The following is a 25,165-nucleotide window of genomic DNA, read 5'->3' as shown; positions in this document are numbered from 1 at the left end:
ATGGGACTGCCGTCATTTATGCAGTCTATCATCAACCAAAATGTCATTATGCAGTGCATGATTGTACAGTAATGCAAAATCCTTAAAAGGTCATATTCAGTTGATTGATTTTGTTGCATTGGCAGAGTGAAGATAGTCCGAGTCCCAAGAGACAGCGCCTCTCTCATTCAGTCTTTGATTATACATCAGCATCACCAGCTCCCTCACCACCAATGCGACCATGGGAGATGACATCAAATAGGCAGCCCCCTTCAGTTCGACCAAGCCAACATCACTTCTCAGGGGAACGATGCAACACACCTGCACGCAACAGAAGGAGGTTAGTTGATTACAATTTATTTCTTAAATTTTTTCCCATTGGTAGACTTGTGAGTTTTTTTAACATCAGAAAGCATTTTTTCTGTAGGCATTTTATAAAGACATCAACACATCTGTATTCATACACTCACACATTGCGAAACAACATTGCAAATTGTTTAGATTCCCACACTAGATCATGAGAATTCATTTAGCTTGTGGTTGACAGATGCAGAAACTGAAAGAGGCTAAAGTGATCGTACCTAAAATCAATATGCCATTATATATGAATTCAGCTACCTTGTGGCTTAAGACTGTGGGCCAGCCTGCCATCCTGATTGTAGAAGAATGCATTTTTGTAGTTCATGACTGTAAGGAAATATGGAGACCCTAGAAATTTGCTGCATCTTCTCCAGTCCGTTCCTATTCCTACTGTATCTTCTAAGGCAATTGAGAGCTTAATTCGGTTTCTTATAAAACTGTGGAGTCTGTGGTATGAAAGAGTGACTGAGCAGTAGTTCCCCTCTCAGTTCTCTTTTCCATGGAAGTTGGCTCCTGCCTTTCTTTCCTTCCCAGAGGAATGCATTTCTTCCTGATCTTCTTCCTCTTCAGTTGTTGCCTGAGGTTGTCCATTTCTTCTTCCAGGGAAATCATGCATCCTTGGGCTGAGACAACTGTTTGCATGTCTGGGGTGCTGATAATCTCAGAAATACTGATAATCTTGAGTTAGGAAGGTGTTATGTACTGAATGTTTGTCGCTCCTCAAAATTCGTATGTTAAAGCCCTTAACCCCCACTGTGGCTGTATTTGGAGATGGAGCCTCTAAGAAAGTGATTAAGTTGAATGAAGTCATCAGGGTGGGGCGCTGATCCCATAGAATTAGTGTCCTTATGAGAAGAGGCACCAGAGAGCTCACTCTACTCTCTGTGGCATGTGAGGACACAGGGAGAACGTGGCCATCTGAAAGCCAAGAGAGAGTTCTTGCCAGAAACCAACCATGCTGGCACCTTGATCTTGGACTTTTAGTCTCCAGAACTGTGAGAAAACAAGTTTCTGTTGTTTAAGCCAACCTGTCTGTGGTATTTTGTTATGGCAGCCCTAGAAAGCTAATACTGCAGGATCTTAAAACCACAGTTCTTTGTTCCAAATGAGACAAAATAAACCTTTTTCTGTTGAGACACTAAGACTTTCATTACCTGGTTCCTTAAGTGAAATGATGTATGTCAACCAGGTAAAATATTTTATAGCTGTTAAGTATAATAACCAACTGTATTTTCTCATGCTATTTCAAGGCTAAGTACCTGCAGTATTTCTTTTTATTGTATGGTGAAATGTATCACACATTCAGAAGAACATGTAAAACAAGTGTATACTTAACACTTGGCTACATGTACCCAAACATTACACACACAAGTGTACCCAACACCCAGATTAAAATTCAACATTGTCAGTACCTCAGAATCCCCCCTTCTTCCTTTCCAGAGATTAAACCCTATCCTGTGACTTGTCATCATTCCCTTATACTTTTTAATGCCTGTAAATGTATTCTAAAAAAGTTTTGGTTTTTGCGTGTTTTATTTTCACTTAAGTATGTTCTTCTTTGACTTTGTGTATTAAACATTCTGTTTTTAATGTGGGTAGCAGTAGTTTATTTATTTTTACTGTGATATCTTTTGTTATATCAATATACCATAGTTTATGTGTCCATCTACTGTTGGATAATGGTTATGCCCAGTTTCTTACTGTTATAAAGAGTGCTACTAGGAGCCTTTATGTACACATCTCCTGGTGTATATAAGTCTAGGAGTACAGTTGCTAGGTCATAGGAAATGCTCTGAACCAGAAAGGGAGTCACAAGAAGTGTCTTTCCAGATGATAACAGTAACTAGCTATGGGTTCTTTTTTTTTTCTTTTTTTTTTTAATAAAGATTTTTTGTTTCCGTTTTCTCCCCAAAGCCCCCCGGTACATAGTTGTATATTCTTAGTTGTGGGTCCTTCCAGCTGTGGCATGTGGGATGCCACCCCAGCATGGCCTGATGAGCAGTGCCATGTCCGCGCCCAGAATCCGAACCAGCGAAACCTTGGGCCGCCGAAGCAGAGCTCACAAACTTAACCACTCGGCCAGGGGGTTGGCCCCTAGCTGTGGGTTCTTGAAGAGAAGCATCATGTTCTAGGTTCATGGAAACACAAAGGAGAAATAGGGGGCACTTACTAGAAAACCAGCTACAGGCTTGTTCTGCCCAGCAGTGTGTTATTCCTTTTAGTACTTCATTATAGGCTAGCTATAGCTTAGCTGCTAGATTTCTTCCCAGAAGTGGGCTATCCAGGCGTATGCAATATTCAGCAACAGTCTAGCATAATTTCAAATGCAAAGATGAGCACACAACCAGAAATTACCAAACATTTGAGGGAAGCCAACAAAGTGGAAGAAGGGCTGACTAAACTCAGTAAACAAAGAACTTGAGGAAACAGTTAATAGAACAAAGAATTTTAGAATAAGTGTCACATGAGAGAGACGCAAGAAGATATTATATCCATAAAAATCAACTAGAAATCTTAGTTAGTAAAACTTTAAAAACCCAATAAATGGGCAGAAAAAGTGTCTCAGTTCCTGGAAGATCAAGTTGAGGACTTTTCCCAGAATGTAGTATAAAAGGGCAAAATGGAAAGTGTGGGAAAGTTAGTTTAGATGCAGAGACAGAGCCATCAGTTCTAAATATGTCCAATATTTTCAAACAAAGACTATAGAAGGGAAACATTTTTAAAGAAATAATACAAAATCATTTTCCAAAATTGAAGAAAGACCGAATGTTGGACAAGATCTTGGTGAAGTTTCAGAACATATATCAAGGATAAATATTCGTGAATAGCCCAAGACAGAAAACTTGGAGTTGTACCAGCTCATATATCATTTAAGTGTAAAGCCAGAATATAAAAGCATTTCAAACATCAGAGACAAAAAAAGTTGACCAGCAAGAGATCCTCTCTGAAGGAATTATTAAATATTATACTCTGTCCAGGAAGCAGAAGAATAAATGCATGAAGTAGGATTCAAAACCATTGGTTTAGCAAAGGAAACAAGAAAGACATGTTCCAGACATATGTCTGAATAAAAGTCTACTGTTTAAAAAAGAGAAAGAAATACAGAAAAGATCTGAACATGAGGTAGAAACAGAGCAGAGAGAAGTAAAAGCGTATTAAGTTTTAATTTTCTCCCCAGGAATGCTGAGTAAATCTAGATGTTTTTAGAAAAATGGAAGTATGTGTTTAAAAATTTAAGGGTAATCAGTAGAAGAATAGAACTAGAACATAGAACTTCCATGCAGTGAAACAGGTAAACAACATATCCAGTCACACACTGCATAACAATGTTCAGTCAACCACCAACCACTTATATGATGGTGGTCCCATAAGATTAGTACCATCTAGCCTAGGTGTTTAGTAGGCTGTACCATCTAGGTTTATCTAAGTGCACTCTGATGTTGGCACGATGACAGAATTGTTAAGTGCTGCATTGCCTGTTTAGGAAACTCAGTCCAACAAAAGGCAAGTAAGTGAGACCAGGAGGGGACAGCTTTGTGCTAATTACAAGTGATAAACCTACAACAAAATGACAAAATACATATCTATCACTGGTATAAAGTCAAAGAAATATTTATCTGTCTTTTATCACTGTTTCTTATTTCTAGATTTCCCGATAATTCTGCTTCCTAAATGTTCTGTCACAAAGGCACACATAACAGAGATTCAATAAGAAGCAATACAGGAAAGATAGGGACCAAAATCGTAAAGGGACTTAGATGTCAGCACGAGGACTTGGATCTTAGTTTGTGTTTAGTTCCAAAGTTGTTGAAATTTTGGGGGGTTTTTTTCCTCCTTCTCCCCAAAGGCCCCCACTATATAGTTGTATATTCCAGTTGTCCTTCTGGTTCTGCCGTGTGGGACACTGCCTCAGCATGGCTTGATGAGCGCTAGGTCTGCGCCCGGATCCAAACCTGCGAAACCCTGGGCCACCAAAGTGGAGCATGCAAACTTAAGCACTCGGTCATGGGGCTGGCCTCTGTTGAAGTTATTTTTGAGTAAGGAAGTAAGAGCAAGTGGCAATAAGAGAATAAAACAATGTTAAAAGAGGCCCGTAAGGGTTGTGGACAGGTTGAGTATTTTTTTGGGAGGTGAGTGATCTGAACATACATATTCTGTTTGGATTTTAAGGTACACATTTTTTCGCATGTTAACATCGGATAAAGACTTAAAATTGATGACATATCTTAGTTGAATTGGCAGCTTTTTCTTCTTTTTAGTGATACATAAAACAATCCTTTAAAATATTTGTACACCTATAGATAGAGATATGTGTATGTACATGAGTTAGCATACATAGGTAAATTTTCTTGTTCTGTTCTCTTAGACTAGAAACAGTAACTACTGTGTAGCAGTGAGCACACCTAGTTTCTAAATACCATTCTGAAATTAAAGGAACCAGGGCTCTTTGGAGAACTGGTTCATTCCACAACTGGTGTAGGCAAAATACAAGATGAGCCTAGAACATATCGTGCCAGAAATTAAGGCAGTGCTCAAAAGGATAGGGACGTAGTGAAAGGGCACAGGGGCCAAAGCGCCAGTGCAAGTGGACGAAGTTGAAATGATTTGAACAACAAAGTAAAATGATTGTGTCGATTATAACCCAAAGAATAAATATCCATGATCCCATTCTGATCATAAATAACTAGATAAATAAATGGAGAGAAGCAACAATTCTTCCTTATAGAATTCCAATTAATACATGTAGAGGAAATGAGGTAAATAGGAAATCAGCATTAGAATACTGTGTAATAGTGATTGCTGAAGATCCATGCATGCTTGCTTAAATTTTTGGTGAAACTTTCAGCAGAAGCAGAATATTTGCATGGTCTCAGAGTATCTCCCCCCAAATGTTTGATAATTACAAAGGGAAGAATGGTCGTTTTGTAGTAGAGGGTCTTAGTAGATGCCAGTTTAGTCAAGTGATCAATGATACATACATATGCACTAGTGATACATATCAATATCGTGTGCCCCTTGATCTGATACACTGAAAAGGGCTTATCACCTCTGTGATATTCTTTCCAGTAATGCATTCACTCAGGCAGATTATGAGCAAACATCAGACAAACCCAGGTTGAGGGACCTTCTGTAGGGTAAATGTCTGTATGTCTTCAAAGGTATCAAAGTCATGCAAGACAAGGAAAAAATGAGGAACTATCAGACCGGAGAAGATTAAGGAGACATGACAACTATATGCAGTCATGGGATCCTGCATTGGATTCTGAAACAAGCAGGGGACATTGGTGGAAAAACTGAAGTCTAAGTACATTCTCTTGTTGAATTAATAGTACAATACCAGTTATTTTGATAATTTTTCTATGCTTATGGAAGATAATAGCATGAAGGAAAGCTAGGTGACAGTTGGGCAAAAACTGTACTAAAATTATCTCCGAATGTTTAAAAAGTGAGTTCTAAGGTGTATGGCATCTTAAAATCAATGAGGGGCCGGCCCGGTGGTGCAGCGTTAAGTTCGCACGTTCTGCTTCTCGGCAGCCTGGGGTTTGCTGGTTTGGATCCCGGGTGTGGACATGGCACCGCTTGGCAAAAGCCATGCTGTGGTAGGCGTCCCACGTATAAATTAGAGGAAGATGGGCACGGATGTTAGCTCAGGGCCAGCTTTCCTCAGCAAAAATGGGAGGTTTGGCAGTAGTTAGCTCAGGGCAAATCTTCCTCAAAAAAAAAAAAAAAACAATGAAATACAACATGTAGATTTTGGAGCAAAGATACAAAAAGAAATATACTAAAAATAAAGATACAGAAGCAATTAATGGGGCAAGATATAATTAATGGTATCAAGAACACTGTTGAGTTAATGTTGCGAAGGAGTGGCCCTGTTTGCTTTAAGATTGGGCAGTTGGGAGTGAGAAGAAACAGATTTAGAGTTGCAGAGTGGGACAATTGAGGGAAAGGTGACCTGACCCCAGGAAAGATTGCTGAGGTGGCTTGTGCAGCTGTGTCTAGAAGGAGGCTGGGGGCTGTTTTACCTCTTTTGCCCAATGTGGAGTACATTTTGATGAGGACTGCTGCTTTTTCCAATTGTGTTGGTGTGAGCCATTGTAAAAAGCAGTGAAGATGAATTATGGAAATGTAGAGGAAAAAAATGAAAGTCTACTCACAATAACAACTGCTAAAATTTGTTAAACTACGTAGATGACTAGTCCATGGGGAGTAAAAGTGGTTTCTTTCAATAACCAGATTCTAACTCAAAATTCTGTATATTACTGGAATATATATGCTGACATGCAGTCATTTCCATTCTCAGCATTTACTCAGTTCTATTATATTTGCCAGTGTCAACAAATTAAATGTTCTTTAGTTATTTCATGTGTTTTCTCCTCTCATTTTCAAAAATTGCCATTTGGGGCATATGGGAACTATGTCTTTCTGTATGTTTTAGCCAAATAGACAAACATGAAGTACCCATTAGGCATATGTGGAATACTGGCAAGATATATGCAGATTAAAATTTTTTATATGATATTTATAAAGTAGAGCAAAAATAGTAGGTTCAACCATATGAAATTGCTGATATTTGACTATTTTTGGCCTATAAAAAGGACAGTTTCGTACAGTTAAACCAAAAAAAAATGACAGTGTTTGGCTATGGATTTCTAAATGCTTTTGGAGCTGAATACCAATTTTGTTTTCTTTTGTTATTTTTATTTATTTATTTTTATCCTTTCTTTTGTGAGGAAGATTGGCCCTGAGCTAACATCTGTTGCCAACCTTCCTCTTTCTTTTCCATCCCCAAAGCCCCAGTACATAGTTGTATGTCCCAGTTGTAAATTATTCTAGTTTTTCTATGTGGGATGCTACCTCAGCATGGCTTGATGAGCGATGAGTAGGTCCATGCCCAGGATCTGAACCTGTGAATCCCAGGCCACTGAAGTGGGGCCCACGAACTTAACCACTCGGCCATGGGGCTGACCCCATTATTTTTTTTAAAAACCGTATACGTTCTGTTTCAATTTGTAAGTTTTCAGAGCTGATGGAGAACCACAGTAATTATTTAGTACTCAAGCTTACCTTGGCATATCCTACTGATGGATTGCAAAGAAAGACAATACAGAATCTTGATTGGTCATAACAATAAACATTATAACGACCTTTTTGATATTTGCTGTATTACAGTCCTCCTGTCAGGCGCCAGAGAGGAAGAAGGGATCGTCTGTCTCGACATAATTCCATTAGTCAAGATGAAAACTATCACCATCTCCCTTATGCACAGCAGCAAGCAATAGAGGAACCTCGAGCCTTCCACCCTCCAAATGTGTCTCCCCGTCTGTTACACCCTGCTGCTCATCCACCCCAGCAGAATGCAGTAATGGTTGACATACATGATCAGGTAATGTAACAGAGTGTCTAGAAAATGCACTTGCTAAAATTTGGTGGCAGTTTATTGAGGTTGTTTTTTGTTGTAAATTTCTTTAATTTTACCTAAAAGGAAACACTGTTACCTAAAATGAAGCTGTTTCAGATAAGTCCATCTTTCTTCATAAGGATTGAAATTTAAATTCTATACAGCTTTGTTAGGAAGTTGAACTTTAAAAAATTAGGATCAAGGTTATGAAAGCTCAGAATGACTTCATATAATAGTTGGTTTGAAATGATTGATCGAGAATTGGTAGGAGATCAGACAGCTGGTCATGGTTTGAGTACATGTCCCTATTGCCCCTCTTCCTTCTACTTTCTTCTGGAATAATTCAAATGACAAGACAGTTCGGTGCATCTTTGCTCAAAGGTTTCCATAGGTCTCCAAGGAGATGGCAGGTACAAGACTGCATTTCCCTTTGTTCCTGCCAGGAACTGAAGGACTAGCTGAGGAGAGAGCTTGCCAGTGTTCGAGCCTGAAGATGAAGACAAAAACTGTATGATTTTCTGTGGAGTTTCTGAGGTCAAAAAAGACACAAATCTAGATGTATTCTTATAAAGTTGCTGAATTTGAAGGATAAGGAGAAAATCTTGCAAGTTTATAGACATGAGAAATTTCAAAGGAAAGAGACTCAGACTAGCATCCCATTTTTCACCCACTACACTGGATGATAGAAAACAGTGAAAATACCGTCTGATGACAATTTGAAAGAAAATAATGATCTCGCCTAGATACCATTCTTAGGTCAAACATGTTCTACCCTTATGTTCGTGAAACACTTTAAAAAATTGATCAAGTAATAATAAGCTCTAAAAAGAGGTTTTTTCAGACCACATTCTTTGTGGTCATAATATAATAAAGCTATACATCATAAGTAAAAAACATTGATTTAAAAAATGATGATACTGAAATGTTTGAGGTGAGGTTATAATTAAAAGGAAAAATCTTCATATCAAAGTCAGTGGGACACACCTAAAGCTGTTTGAAAAAATTTTATAAACTTTTATTATTTATTTTTAAAATTGAGAATAAATGAACTAATTGCTTTAGTAATTAGAGAAAAAAAATAGCAGAGTAAGCCAAAAGGACTTGAGACGCTTAAGTTACCAGGAGAAACAACTAAAATTAATGATATGGAAATCTATTTTTTTTTCTTAAGGATTGGCACCTGATCTAACAACTGTTGGCAATCTTCCTTTTTATTTTTTCCCCTACTTTTTCTCCCCAAATCCTGCCAGTACATACTTGCATATTTTAGTTGTGGCATATGGGACACTACCTCAGCATTGCCTGATGAGCAGCGCCGTGTCCACACCCAGGATCCAAACTGGTGAAACCCTGGGCCGCCAAGTAGAGCTCCGGAACTTAACCACTCAGCCATGGGGCCGGCCCCTGGAAATCTATTTTTAAAGAAGGAAGTAACACAAAGAAAACCCAATCCTGGTGTTTTGAAAATTGAGAAGAATGGTACACCTCTTGTGAATGTGGCTAAGGAGAAAAGAACAAATGTAAAGAAGAGTAGAGATGATAAAAAGACATATATCCATACATCTGGGAAATATTCAAAGGATTTTCTTCAGATGTAAAACAAAAATAGCACCTGTTTGATAAGAGGTGTTGGGAGAATTAAGAGTTAGTCCATTTTGAGTACTTAAATTGGTACAAGTGGTAAGTGCTCAAGTATTACTTCATTATTAACTATTATAATGAAATTCTGTATATAACCTTGAGAGGATGAAAAGAAAACTTAAGAGGATGTTCCAAAAATTAACCTAGGAATAATAAGAAAATCTGAATTACCATAGAAGTGTGAAAGCTAATTGGGGATTTACCATTTAAAAGGCACAATGATGGCTTCACAGCTTTCTTCCTAACCTTTAAAGAAGGCTCATTTTAATAATAGATAAATGATTCCAGGCTGTTTTTGTTTTGTTTTTTTCTTTTCTTTCTTGTTTTTTTCTTTTTGAGGAGGATTAGCCCTGAGCTGACATCCACCACCAATCCTCCTCTTTTTGCTGAGGAAGATCGGCCCTGAGCTAACATCCATGCCCATCTTCCTCTATTTTATATGTGGCATGCCTGCCACAGCGTGGCTTGACAAGCAGTATGTAGGTCTGCACCTGGGATCCAAACCGGTGAACCCTGGGCCGCCAAAGCAGAGCATGCAAACTTAACCGCTAGGTCACTGTGCTGGCCCCCAGGCTATTTTTTTTTTTTTTAAAGGTAAGTTCTCTATTTTATGAAGCCAGCATAGCTTTAATACCAAAAGCAAATAAAGATATAATCCCCAAAAAACTATGGGAAAAAATTCAGATACATAGAATTTCTAAATAGATGTCTAGAAAAAACGGTCTAGCAGTGTATCAAAAGAAGAATAACCATGGCTGAATGGTTAAGTTCACGCACTCCGCTTTGGCTGCCCGGGGTATTTTTGGTTCGTATCTCAGGCGATGTTGAGGCGGCGTCCCACACAGCGCAACTAGAAGGACCCACATCTAAAATATACAACTACGTACTGGGGGGATTTGGGGAGAAAAAGCAGGAAAAAAAGAAGATTGGCAATGGTTGTTAGCTCAGGTGCCAGTCTTAAAAAAAGAATATCATATGACCAATTAAGATTTATTTCAAGTAAGAGGATAGTTTAATATGAAAATACTCACATTACCTCAACAAATACAAGGAAAACTGTACTACATCAAAAGATGTTGAAAAAAAGTCAGTTAAAATTTAATAAAATAGAACAAGAAGGAAATTAGTTAAATACAATGAATAAAACAGTAAGTATGCTGATCCGTGAGAGACAAGTCAGCAACCAGAGAGATGCTTGCTCTATCCATTTTTATTTAATCTTATGTTAGAAGTTCTGCCAAATGCAATAAGACAATGTAGTAATGGATATAAAAGAATGAAAGAAATAATTGTATCTTTCTCCCCCTCGTCATATAATTGTAGAGGAAAACACAAGAGATTCTAGTTTAAAAGAATTTGATGTGGTGCCTAAATGCAAATTAAATGTAAAGAAAGCAAACGATAACATGTTGATCAGCTGATGAATAGATACAATATGGTATGTCCATATGATGGAATATTATTCACTCAAAAAGTAGTGAAGTACTGATTCATGCTACATCATGGATTAACCTTTAAAACATGCTAAGTCAAAGAAGCCAGTCACAGAAGGCCACAGATTGTATGATTCCATTTATATGAAATGTCTAGCATAGACAGATTCATAGAAATGGAAAATAGGAATAAAACTGCTTATCATTAGTAGAATGACAGAATAAATTATACCTCCATACCATGGAATGTAACGATTACAAAGAATTAATTAGAATTATGCCAGCAATGTGAGCAATATCTGCAACATATTGTTGAACAAGAAAAGCAAAATTGAGGAAAGTGTTATGTCTTATTTTGTGAAGCATGGCAATTAAATGTATGTATATAGATGGAACTGTATGAACACAGAGAAAAGTATGGAGAAATATATACTAGGCCTGAGAGGTAGGTACTAAAGTGAAGGGAAGGGGAAGGTGGTTAGGCATGGAACCAAAGAGAGAAAAGGAAAAGTCAGATCTCATTTATGTAAAATTATGTCTTGGGGGGCTGGCCCCGTGGTTAAGTTCGTGTGCTCCGCTGCAGGCGGCCCAGTGTTTCGTTGGTTCGAATCCTGGGCGTGAACATGGCACTGCTCATCAAACCACGTTGAGGCAGCGTCCCACATGCCACAACTGGAAGGACCCACAACGAAGAATATACAGCTGTGTACCGGGGGGCTTTGGGGAGAAAAAGGAAAAAATGAAATCTTTAAAAAAAAAAATTATATATTGCGTCTGCATATGGAGAAATGAAACAATTACGTAAGTAAATACCAGAACAACCCAAGATGTAGAAAACCTGAACAGACCAATAGCCATGGCAGAAATTGAAGCCATAATAAAAAGCTTGTCTTCAGAAATTACATCTGACTTCTTTCTAATCTCTAAGGAAATGAAAATTCCAATTTAAACTATTCCTGATTATAGGAAAAGATACAAAGCTTCCAAGTATACTTTGTGAAGCTTGCGTACGTAACCTTATAATAAAACCTCATAGACAGTATCACGGAAGAAGGCTGTCAGCTAGTTTCCCTTTGGAAGACAGATGCAGGTGTTTTAAATAGTAAACCATAAGCTGGTGATACAGTAAGAGAGTCTATTAGAATTATTGGAAGAATGATTATTAGAGTTTATTCTGTCAGTGCAGGTTAAGTAAACATTAGGAAATCTTTCAAGGTAATTGATTTCATCAGTATAAAGGGAAAATGTTTTATTTTGTTAATGGTTGCAGAAACTGTAAATTTAGTCATCATTTCTTTTTTTAATTTTTTTTGTAGTGAAATGTTTGATGTCTTTTTTTATGGAGGTAACATTGGTTTATAACATTATATAAATTTCAGGTGTACATCATGTTTCGATTTCTGTGTAAACTACATGCTGTTCACCACCCAAAGACTAATTACCATCCATCACCATACACATGTGCCCAGTGACCCCTTTCACCTGTCTCCCTCCCCCCTTCCCCTCTGGTAACCACCAGTCCAATCTTTGTATCTATGTGTATGTTTGTTGTTGTTTTTATCTTCTGTTTATGAGTGACATCATATGGTATCTGACTTTCTCCCTCTAACTTATTTCACTTAGCATAATGCCCTCAAGTTCCAATCATGTTGTTGCAAATAGCAAGGTTTCATCTTCTTTTACAGCTGAGTAGTAGTATACCATTGTGTATATATAGCACATATTTTTTTTTTCCATTTGTCCCTTTGTGGGCGCTTAGGTTGTTTCCAAGTCTTGGCTATTGTGAATAATGCTGCAGTGAACATAGGGGTGCATGTATCTTTATGCATTCATGTTTTCATGTTCTTTGAATAAATATCAGCAGTGGAATAGCTGGATCATATGGTAGTTCTATTAATTTTTTGAGGAATCTCCATGCTTTGTTCCATAGTGGTTGCGCTCGTTTGCCTTCCCACCAGCGGTGTATAAGAGTTCCCTTTTCTCCATATCCTTTCCAACACACGTTAATTCTTGTCTTGTTAATTATAGCCATTCTGATGGGCGTGGGGTGATATCCCATTGTTGTTTTGATTTGCATTTCCCTGATAATTAGTGATGTTGAACATCTTTTCATGTGCCTGTTAGCCATTTGTATATCTTCTTTGGAAAAATGTCTATTCACATCTTTTACCCATTTTTTAATTAGGTTGTTAGCTATTTTGTTGTTGAGATGTATCAGTTCTTTATCTATTTTGGATTTTAACCTCTTGTCATATATATGGTTTGCAAATATCTTCTCCCAGTTGTTGGGTTATGTTTTCATTTTGTTCATGGTTTCCTTTGCTGTGCAGAAGCTTTTTAGTTTGCTGTAGTCCCATTTATTTATTTTTTCTTTTGTTTCCCTTACCTGGTCAAACATGGTCTTTGAAAATATGCTGCTAAGACTGATGTCAAAAAGCGTACTGCGTGTGTTTTCTTCTGTGAGTCTTACGGTTTCAGGTCTTACATTCAAGTCTTTAATCCACTTTGAGTTAATTTTTGTGTGTGGCATGAGATAATGGTCTACTTTCATTCTTTTGCATATGGCTGTCGAATTTTCCCAACCACTTATTGAAGAGACTTTCCTTTCTCCATTGTATGTTCTTGGCTCCCTTGTCAGAAATGAGCTGTCCATAGATATGTGGATTTATACCTGGCCTCTTGATTCTTTCATTGACCTGAGTGTCTGTTTTTCTACCATTACCATGCTGTTTTGATTACTGTAGCTTTGTAGTATATTTTGAAATCAGGGTGTGTGATACCTCCAGCTTTGTTCTTTTTCCTCAGGATTGCTTTGGCTATTCAGGGTCCTTTGTTCCATATAAATTTTAGGATTCTTTGTTCTATTTCTGTGAAAAATGTCTTTGGAACTTGATAAGGATTGCATTGAATATGCAGATTGCTTTAGGAAGTATGGGTGTTTTAACTATGCTAATTTTTCCAATCCAAGAGCATGGAATGTCTTTCCATTTCTTTGTGTCTTCTTCAGTTTCTTTTTTTTTTTTTTAAGATTTTATTTTTTTCCTTTTTCTCCCCATAGTCCCCCAGTACATAGTTGTACATTCTTTTTTTTTTTTTGAGGAAGATTAGCCCTGAGCTAACTACTGCCAATCCTCCTCTTTTTGCTGAGGAAGACTGGCCCTGAACTAACATCCGTGCCCATCTTCCTCTACTTTATACATGAGACGCCTACCACAGCATGGCTTTTGCCAAGTGGTGCCATGTTCGCACCCAGGATCCGAACTGGCTAACCCCAGACCACCAAGAAGTGGAATGTGCGCACTTAACCGCTGTGCCGACCCCCATAGTTGTATATTCTTAGTTGTGGGTCCTTCTAGTTGTGGCATATGGAATGCCACCTCAGCATGGCCTGATGCGCAGTGCCATGTCCACACCCAGGATTCAAACTGGTGAGTCTCCGGGCCGCCACAGCAGAGTGCGCGAACTTAACCACTCAGCCACAGGGCTGGCTCCTTCTTCACTTTCTTTCAACAATCTTTTATAGTTTTCAGTGTGTAGGTCTTTTATCTCTTTGGTTAAATTTATTCCTAAATATTTTATTCTTTTTGTCACAATTGTAAATGAGATTGTATTCTTAATTTCTCCCACTTCGTTGTCAGTGTGTAGAAACACAACTGATTTTTCTATGTTGATTTTGTATCCTGCAACTTTATTCACTTATTATTTCTAAAAATTTTTTGGTAAATTCTTTGAGGTTTTCTATATATAAAATCATGTCATCTGCAAATAGTGACAGTTGCACCTCTTCCTTTCCAATTTGGATCCCTTTTATATCTTTTTCTTGCCTGATTGCTCTGGCTAGGACTTCCAGTACTATGTTAAATAAGAGTAGTGAAAGTGGGCATCCTTGTCTAGTTCCTTTTCTTAATGGGATAGCTTTCAGTTTTTCTTCATTGAGAATGATATTAGCTGTAGGTTTGTCATATATGGCCTTTATTATGTTGAGATGCTTTCCTTCTATACCCATTTTATTCAGAGTTTTTATTGTAAATGGATGCTGTATCTTGTCACATGCTTTCTCTGTATCTATTTAAATGATCATGTGGTTTTTATTCTTCATTTTGTTAATGTGGTGTATCATGTTGATTGATTTGTGGATGTTGAACCATCCCCGCATTCCTGGAATGAAACCCACTTGATCATGATGTATGATCTTTTTAATGTATTGTTGTATTCAGTTTGCTAGTATTTTGTTGAGGACTTTTGCATTGATGTCATCAGTGATACTGGCCTGTAATTTTCTTTTTGTGTGTTGTCCTTGTCTGGTTTTGGTATCAGGGTGATGCTGACTTCATAGAATGAGTTAGGAAGCTTCCTCTCCTCTTCACTTCTTAGGAAGCATTTGAGAAGGGTAGGTATTAAGTCTTCTTTGAATGTTTGGTAAAACTCACCAGGGAAGCCAGCTGGTCCTGGACTTTTGTTTTTTGATTGCTGTTTCAATCTCCTTACTGGTGACTGGTTTATTCAAATTCTCTATTTCTTCTTGATTCAGTTTTGGAAGGTTGTATGATTCTAAGAACTTATCCATTTCTTCTGGATTATACAATTTGTTGTTGTTGTAGTTTTTCATAGTATTCTCTTATAATCTTTTGCATTTTTGCATTTTTGTGTGTTTATTTTAGGTTTCTGGTTTGTGATTACCCTCAGGTTCACATATAATAACCTACATAAATAGCAATCTGTATTAAGTTGATGGTCTTTTCAGTTTGATCTCTTGCTAAAAGCTGTACTCTTTTATTGCCCTCCTCCCACATTTTATGTTTTTGATGTCATATTTAATCTCTTTTTTTGTGTGTATGTATCCATTAACCTCTTATCTTGGAAATAGATAATTTTAGTACTTTTGTCTTTTGACCTTCATATTAGCTTTCTAGGTGGTTGATCTGCTAACCTTTACTGTATATTTGTGATTTGATTTGATTTGATTTTTTATTATTTTCTTATTCCTACTTGTGGTCTGTTCTTTCCCACTTAAGTTCCTTTAACTTTTCTCGTAAGGCTGATTTATTCATGATAAACTCCTTTAGTTTTTACTCTTCTGGAAAACTTTTTCTGTCCTTCCATTCTGAATAGCAACCTTGCCAGATAGTGTTCTTGGCCGCAAGTTTTTGCTTTCAGCACTTTAAATATATCTTGCCACTCCCTTCTGGCCTGTAAGGTTTCTGCTGAGAAGTTGGTGATAGCCTTCTGGGGTTTCCTTTGTATGTAACTTGTTGCCTTTCTCTTGGAGCTTTTAGGATTCTCTTTTTCTCTTTAGTTCTTGACATTTTAATTAAGGTGTCTTGGTGTGGGCCTCTTTGGGTTTATCTTGTTTCGTGCTCTCTGTGCTTTCTGTACCTGGATGTCTGTTTCCTTCCTTAGATTAGGAAAGTTTTCAACTATTATTTCTTTGAATAGATTCTCTGCCCCTTTATCTCTCTCTTCTCCTTCTGGGACACCTATAATATGGATGTTAGTGTGCTTGATGTTGTCTAAGAGGTCCCTTCGACTGTCCTCACTCTTTTTAATTCTTTTATCTGTTTATCTCGGTCAATTTCTTCTAGTCTTTCGTCCAGCTCTGATCCATTCTTCTGTATCATCTCCTCTGCTATTGATTCCTTCTATTGAGTTTTTCATTTCCATTATTGTATTCTTCATTTCTGATTGTTTCTTTTTTATATTTTCCAGTTCTTTGTTGAAGTTCTCACTGTATTCATCTGTTCTTCTCCCAAAATCAGTGAGCATCTTCATGACTATGAGTTTGCATTCTTTATCAGGTAGATTGTTGATCTCTGTTTTGTTTAGTTCTTTTTCTCAGGATTTGTCCTAGTCCCTTATTTGGAACATATTCCTTTGTGTCCTCGTTTTGCCTCTTTGTCTTGTTTATATCTATCTATTAGGTAGATCAGCTACATCTCCTGATCTTGAAGAAGTGGCCTTATGTAAGAGATGCCTTACGAGGCCCCACGGGGTGCTTTCACCTTGTTACTTGTTCCAGATGTTCCAGGAGCGTCCTCTGTGTGGGCTACATGTGTCCTTCTCTTGTGGCAGGGTTGCTCTTGCTGCAGGTGCACAGGGAAGCTGGACTGTCCCCCTGGCTGGCTGGTTGTAATGCTCAGTTGCCTGCAGCTGCTGTGGTCCCTTCAGTCACTTTATCAGGCATGGGGACCCCCAGCACAGTTGGCTGCAAGGTCTGATAACACATTCGTGCTGCAGTTTCTCTGTTAAGTGAGTAGGCCCCCAGCATGGCTGGTTGCTTTGCACAGGGGCTCACAATTGCTGTAGTCCTCCATCCTGCAAGGCTTTTGTCAGCTGTCTCAGTAGTGTAACTGGGTGGGCCCATGCCTGGGCCTGGCAGCACACAGTTGTTCCAGGCGTTGGAAGGTGGGGCAGATCCCTGTATGGCTGCTTGAGAAGCACAAGTCTGCTGCAGCTGACAAGCCCCACCACCTGCAGGCCCACACACCCTGTCCACGTAGTCCTGCCCCGTGCACCTACCCCACCACACTGAAGCGGACCCACCCGCCCTGCTGCAGAGGCCCCACACACTCTGCCAGTGTGGGCCTTACCCTCATGCACACCCTGCCCCGCAAAGGTGGACCAACTTGCCCTCCTGCAGGGATCCCACACATCTGCCTATGCAGGCCCACAAGTTGCCCGAGGGCTTGCTGGTAGGTGGGGCCCGTCCTTAGGGTGGGCTGCTTGCCCTGGCTGAACTGCATGAAATTTGTGCTCTAGTGTACAGGGCACACCCTTGCGCTAACAGATCAGGGGAAGAACTCCAATGGCGTCTACCAGCATGTGTGTCAGCGTGCCTGTACTAGGTCACAGTAATGGCTGCCGCCAATGTCTCAGTCTCTGGGGAGGTGGCCTCAGTTGCCTCCTACCTCCCTAAGATACACCCAGAGCCTATCAAGTGAGTCTGTTTTCACCAAAGGACTGTGAACGCTTCTTTCTGGTGATTTGTTTTGCTTTCCAAAATGGGTGAATTTATACGTGGGCCCTTCAAGCACAGACTTTTTCTGTGTTCAGTAGTTTTTCTTGAAGTATTCCCGTAGTTGTTAATAGGCAGGAAAGCCAGATACTATGACACTCATCTTGGTTGTGCTGAGTTTAAGTGCTGCTTATTGTGGCAAAGCTGTGCCGCTCAGATCCCCAGCTTCTCTAGGGAAAGCTTTGTACCTTAACATTGCTCCTGGTCATGAAGCACCACTTCTAGAATATGGCTTTTTTCCTTCCAGAAAGATACTTCTGCCTCTTCCACCTCAGTCAGCACTCTCCCCTTGTCGTGGAGGTTCTTTTAACCAGTTTCCAGTTCTCTCTCGGGTAATTGTTCCAATTGTTGTAAATTTGTTGTGTATGTGAGAGGAGGTGAGTTCAGAGTCCGCCAACTCTGCCATCTTCCTAGCAATCCTAGCCGTCATTTCTAATAAGAGGTCTTAAAAAATATGGAAATGGGACTTTTATTTTCTAGATCTCTAGGCAAGGTAATTGAGAGTATTCCCATTGCTGAAGGAGAACTGAGTATGATAGATAAAATATTAACAATATCCTAGGGGCCAGCCCAGTGGCGCAGTGGTTAAGTGTGCATGTTCCATTTTGGCGGCCAGGGGTTTCACCAGTTGGGATCCTGAGTGCAGACATGGCATCGTTTGGCAAGCATGCTATAGTAGGTGTCCCACATATAAAGTAGAGGAAGATGGGCACGGATGTTAGCTCAGGGCCAGTCTTCCTCAGCAGAAAAGAGGAGGATTGGCAGCAGATGTCAGCTCAGGGCTAATCTTCCTCAAAAAAAAAAAATCCTAAAATTTAAGATCAAAGGAGCTTAAAGATCAGAACGAATTGCCAGGTCACAATCTAAGGGAGAGTGTGGATGCTAGTTCTGTCCTGAGGGCATTTGTTCATTTGTGCAACTTGAACTTCAATGTTAAGTCTATCAGGAGGCAAAGGGGACAGAAATCAAAGACCACTTAAGTTTAAGGAGTCTCCTCCTACATAGGAGAGTCTTCCTGAGGTAAGTTGGCAGCTTAAAGGGCTGTATCCTCAGGATAAGAGTGACCAGAAGGAAATGTAATTTGCATCCAGATTCACATCAGTCTGTGAAATGTTTAAAGTATTTGAGACCACAGAAGTGTAGAAAACATGCAAATTATCTTTGGAGGAAGGAATCTTCATTCTAGTTATCAAAGAATTCCCTCAAATAAGTTTTCAAGGACAGTAAGCAGTAAACAAAGTTAATCAGGTACATGAAGAAAGAAGGACTATAAGTGAAAACCAATAGAAGCAGGCCTAGGGTGAGTTCAGATAACCTATTTTAAAGAGTATATTTAATGGTGAAACTTTGAGTGCTTTTCTGCTGATACCTGGAATAAGCCAGGATGATCACTATCACCACTTTTAGTCAGTATTGTTCTGGAGGCTCAGCCAGGACAGAAGGCAGGAAAAAGAAAGGTTATAAGAATAAGAAAAGAGCAAATAACAACCATCAGTATTTGCAGAGGAAATGATTATATGGATAGAAAATCCCAAAGCATCTTAGGTAAAGTATTAGAATTAAGAATTGAGCAGGTTGATAGGTTACAAAAACAAGTATACAACAATCAGTTGTATTTCTTTATACCAGAATCTAAAATAATTTAAAAAGTGCTTTTTAAAAGATATATTTACATTTAACAATCCAGTTTTTTCAACAGGTAAGCTATAGAGATGAGGAGACCTACAAGTGGTAACTATAAATTTAAAGAGATGTTCTAATTAATTGCAATATGTAAACCATTTTTGGATCCTGGTTGAGAAGAAGAAGAAACTGAAAAAATCATTTATGATATTGATGACAATTGGAATTTTGAACAGTGACTTAATATTTTTAAGGAACTTTTTTCTTAAGTATATTGTTACTGCTATCATGGTTATTTTAAGTATTCTTTTTTTTGGAACTATGTGCTTAAATATCTATTAAATGATGGGTTCTTGGGATTTGCTTCAACAAAGTACAGGAAAGGGAGAAGTTGATGGTTGATTGGCTATGGTTTAATGGTTTTGGATTCTAGGTGGTGGATATGAAGATTCATTATACTACTATTGAGCATGTTTGAAATTCTTAATAAATATGCAAATTAAAAAGTACCATCGAGTGCCATCCCTGGTTGGCCTAATGGTTAAGTTTGGTGTGCTCCACTTTGGTGGCCCAGGTTCAGTTCCCAGGTGTGGATCTATAGCACTCGTCTGTCAGTGGCCATGCTGTGGTAACAGCTCACATACAAAAAGAGGAAGATTGACAACAGGTTTTAGCTCAGGGTAAATATTCCTCAGCAAATAAATAAATTTAAAAATTCTCAAAAGAAAAAAAGGTACCATTGAAAAATCAAAATAATATGAAGGAAGTTAAGAGTCAGTCTTAACAAAAAATGTTCAAGACCTCTACGTAGAAGGTTATAAACCTTTGTTGAGGCAGTTTAAAGAAAATCTAAATACTGAGAGATCTGATTGGAAAGATCCAATTTTGTAAAAACTGTCCATTGTCAAAGCTGACATATAGAATATGTAGAATTAGTATAATCCCAAGTAAATTTTAAGTAAGTTTTTGGTATAACTTGAGAAGCTGATTCTGCAGTTTGTCTGGCGTTTTAAAGGACTTGGAATCATCTAGAGCAGAAGAGGGCAAACTGTTGCTGGCTGTTTTTATGGAGTTTTATTGGAATACAACTATGCCTATTTGTTTATTGTCTATGCCTGCTTTGTGTGGAGACCAGGATGGCCCACAAGCCTAAAACATTTACTTTCTGGCCCTTTATGAAATAGTTGGCCAGCTGACACTCTGGTCTAGAGTCGCTAAGATGAAGTGTGTCCTGGATCGTTTATTTGATCAGCAGCAGCATCACCTAGACGTGTGGGAAATGCACAATGTCAGACTGTCCACTAGACTTACCGATTGGAAACTCTGGGTTTGGACCACACAGCAGCCTTTCCCCAGGTGGCTCTGCTGCATGCTGCAGTTAAGAGAACCACTGGTCTGTAATCCTGAAGAGCAAGGTGGGCAGAGTAGCTCTTCCAGTTATTAGGACTTAAAAAGCTGTAGTAATGAAGGCGTTTATGCCAGAATAATTAAATAGGCTAATGAAATAGAATATACAGCTCAGAAATGAACCAACACATTTATGAAATATGACTATGGATGAGTTGGGAAAAGACAAACTCTTAATTAATGATGCTTGGACAATTGGGTATCCAAATGAAAACATGAACCTGGATCCTTTATCTCATACTATTCATGGAATTCAATTTCAGGTGGATTAAAGATATAAATGTTAATGGCAAAACTATAAGCTTTTAACAAAGTAACATAGGAGTAGCTTCATGACCTTAAATAGGGAAGGCTTTCTTGAATAAGACATAGGAAAAGCACTAACTGTACAGAGAACTGTTGATGAATTAAACTTCATTAAATAAAGAACTTGTGTTCATTGTCAGAAATAGACTTAAACGTATATTGGTCACTTAATTTTTGACAAAGGAATTGAAGGAAAGAAAAGAAGGTCATTTTTAATGATGGTATGGAAATCACTGGATATCCACGTGGATGAGTTTGAACCTCGGCTCCTATTTCATATCATACACAAAAATAAATTTAGGTTCTAGATCTAGATGTGAAAGGTAAAAGAATAATAATAAAGGAGATTGTCTTCATGAGGTAGGCAAACTTTTCTTAAACAGGATATATAAAGTACTAGCCATTGATAGAACTGTGACATTGGATTTCATTAAAATAAAAAATTTCTGCCCATCCAAAGATATTTTAAAAGTGAAGAAGCAAGCCACTGCCCAGAAGAAAATATTCACAATACTATTTCTGAGAAAGGACTAGGATCCAGAACATAAAGAGAAATTCAGTGTACATTTCCATTAAAATCAGATATATATGATAGGTACCTATGAGTATCATTTTTGAAGAGTCTTTATCAGTAAAGTGAAAAGACAAGAAAAGTAAATAATTGTGTTGAATCTTAGCAGATATAGTTGTATACGTAGGAAAGGAAATAGATTTTAGTGTTTAAAAATAGCATAAAGAAATTGGTAAGGTTGTTAGATTCAAGATACATAAATAAAAATTAGTAACTTTTCTCGTTATTAGCACTAGCCAATTTATAAAGAAAACTTTTTTCTTTTTGGTGAGGAAGATTTGCCCTGAGCTAACATCTCTGCCAATCTTCCTCTAATTTTGTACGTGGGATGCCTTCACAGCATGGCTGATGAGTGGAATAGGTCTGTGCTTGGGATCCGAACCCTCGAACTCAGGCTGCTGAAGCAGAGTGCATGGAACTTTAACCACTTGCTCATGGAGCTGGCCCCATGAAAGCTAATTTCTTGAAGAACAGTACCACAGTATTGAACATGTGGTGGCATAATATTCCAGTGAAAAGCCTTAAGGTAAAATTATGTCTTTTGTAAAATAACAGAACATTTAATACAATTGAATTAGTATAAATCAAGATACCAGTTCATTTTGAAACTGGATAAAATTGAGTTTATTTGCATAAGAATAAAGGTGTGAAAATGGCCACAAAATAAAATGAAAAGAAAATACGATAACAAGGAGAAATTTGCCTTACTCATCTTAACTTTTCTAGTAAGATTCTATAATTAAAACAGCACAAGTTGGCACAAAATAGATCCAAGTATTTGTGAGAAGTTATTGAATGGAAAAAAGCTGGTGTTTCAGTTTAGAGGAAGAAGGATGGTTTAGTAAATGGAACAGGTATAATTGCAAGAAAATATTAGAGCCCTACTTCACACTATAAACAAAAACAGGTTTTAGTTGGAGTATAAATTAAATGTAAAAAATAAAAGTGTAAGGGGCCAGCCCCATGGCGAAGTGGTTAAGTTCACGCTCTCCGCTTCAGTGGCCCAGGGTTTTGGCAGTTCGGATCCTGGGTGTTGACATGGCACCACTCATAAGGCCAGGCTGAGATGGTGTCCCACATAGTACAACCAGAGTCACTCACAGCTAGAATACACAACTATGTTCTGGGGGGAGTCGGGGACGCTTTGAGGGGGAAAAAAGAAGATTGGCAACAGTTTGTTAGCTCAGATGCCAATCTTTAAATAAATAAATAAAAGTATTAGAAATTTTAGGAGGACATTTGTATAACCTCATCAATAGAGGAAACCCAAAAGCTACATTTTAACTATAGTAAAAAAATATAAGATCATGAAAGATAAAATTTACTGTTAAAGGGTTTATCAAAAGATAAAACATAGACTGGGAAGATATTTTTGTTAGACATAACAAGCAATAAGTTCGTGTATCTTTTTTTTTAAGATTTTATTTTTCCTTCTTCTCCCCAAAGCCCCCTAGTACATAGTCGTATATTTTTAGTTGTGGGTCCTTCTAGTTGTGGCATGTGGGGCAACCACTTCAGCATGGCCTAATGAGCAGTGCTAGGTCCGTGCCCAGGATCCAAACGGCAAAACCCCGGACCACCAAAGCATAGCATGTGACACATAGCACTGTGTCACAGGGCCATCCCCCCGTATCTCTAATTAAAAAACAAAACTATAGGGGCCAGCCCAGTGGCGAAGCAGTTAAGTTTGCACATTCCGCTTCGACGGCCCGGGGTTCACTGGTTCAGATCCCGGGTGCCGACATGGCACCACTGATCAAGCCATGCTGTGGTAGGCATCCCACATGTAAAGTGGACAGTCTTCCTCAGCAAAAAGAGGAGGATTGGCAGCTGATGTTGGCTCAGGGCTAATCTTCCTCAAAAAAAAAGAGGGGGAAAAAAAACTATAAATGAATGTGACAGACAACCTAATAGAAAATGGGCAGTGAGCAAAGGATATAGATTATTTACAGAAAAGGAAATCTAAATGGTTAATAAAAATATTAAAAGATACTTAACCTCTGATCAGAGAAGTGCAAAGTTAAAGCAAGCATGTTGTTACTCTTTCTTTCTTCTTCAGGTAGGTCAGCAGGCTGTACTGCAAGTGTATCCACCTTGATTGGAGGTGCTGGGAAATGGGCCCTGTTGTTGGAGTTGTGACTTAACTCCATCCAGCCTTTTGCAAAAGTTTACAGTACATCCACCCTTTTACCCAGGAATCCCTCTGAAATAAATGAAGCTACTAATACGTAGGGATGTATGTTCAATGAGATTTTTTAGGCTTCTGTTTATATTGGCAAAAGAGTGAAAACAACTTGAATCCATTAGTGTATGAATGACAGGGCTGTATTAAGGGATTGTACTTGAAGTATCCAGCTGGTATCAAAAAGAATGAATTGCCTTTAACTCCTTTGAAGAGATATCTACCATATTAATTGAAAAAAGTAAGCTGCAGGATAATGTTATCTCATTTCTGTTAAGAAAGCAAAAACAAATGAACATGACAACAATTTGTGGGTAATCATGCTTGTATATGTTTTTGTGCTCATGGAGAAAGATGTAGAAGGATAGGTTATTGACATTGTTTGCCTCAGGGTAGGCAGGATGGGAATAAGGCTGGCCAAGAGAGTGAGAAATTATTTAACTTTTTAAATACTACTTTACATTGTTTCAGTAGTTACAATTAAACAAAAATTTTTTTCCTGTTGGATGTGGTGAGGTATTAGAAGATATAAGGTTTCGTTGTTCAAAGTTTCCTCCTTAGAAAAGCTTTCTGCTCTATAAAGCAAGCTAGAAGAGTTAATGTAGCAATTTATTATTCTTCTGGACTTTTCAAGTCTTGTTGAGGTAAGAGTTTAGTCCCAGTTCTGTGGACATCATATACTACTCTTGAAACAGTCAGCTTTCCTATACAGTGACAATATTATGGTTGAAACTGTTGGAGGAAGTACATTGTGAAAATCTGTGCAGTTGAGAGAGGAATCAATAAATGCCCAGATTTTAATTTTTAATAGTTGATGTTTTACCCAAACAACTGAAGTTCTAAAATTCTGTTTTTCTTTCCTAATAGCTCCATCAGGGCACCGTTCCCGTTTCTTACACAGTAACGACAGTGGCACCACATGGGATTCCACTCTGCACAGGCCAGCATATCCCTGCTTGCAGTACACAGCAGGTCCCAGGATGCTCTGTGGTTTTCAGTGGACAGCACCTCCCCGTCTGTAGTGTGCCTCCTCCAGTAAGTCTGTGCATTCCCTCTTTAGAATGGCTAAGTGTGTTTATAAGCAAACAAAATTGAAGAGACTGCCTTTTGTAGCTTTTCGCTTCCAAGTACAGAAGGCAATTTTACTGCAACAGAAATCTCAGTAGCATCCTTTATAGTATCAGTTTAATAAACTTGGCTTTAAAACTTGATGCGTTTTTTTACGTTAATTAAATTATACGTATTTGAA

At 38.3% G+C, this 25,165-nt stretch overlaps 1 protein-coding gene across 12 annotated transcripts in view; it reads left to right on the top strand.

Moving 5' to 3' along the window:
- Positions 1-25,165, top strand: part of RNF38 (ring finger protein 38) — a 158,644-nt gene that overhangs the window by 116,301 nt on the left and 17,178 nt on the right. For all 12 annotated transcript variants that reach the window (XM_070250718.1, XM_070250717.1, XM_070250716.1 and 9 more), the window contains 3 exons: positions 126-319; positions 7,513-7,726; positions 24,784-24,951. In XM_070250718.1, the coding sequence (XP_070106819.1) occupies positions 126-319; positions 7,513-7,726; positions 24,784-24,951 (576 nt within the window). The remainder of the gene's footprint in view (positions 1-125; positions 320-7,512; positions 7,727-24,783; positions 24,952-25,165) is intronic.

This window comes from Equus caballus, chromosome 25, assembly GCF_041296265.1.
Source record: "Equus caballus isolate H_3958 breed thoroughbred chromosome 25, TB-T2T, whole genome shotgun sequence".
Lineage (NCBI taxonomy): Eukaryota > Metazoa > Chordata > Mammalia > Perissodactyla > Equidae > Equus > Equus caballus.
This window is presented reverse-complemented; position numbering and strand designations above follow the sequence as displayed.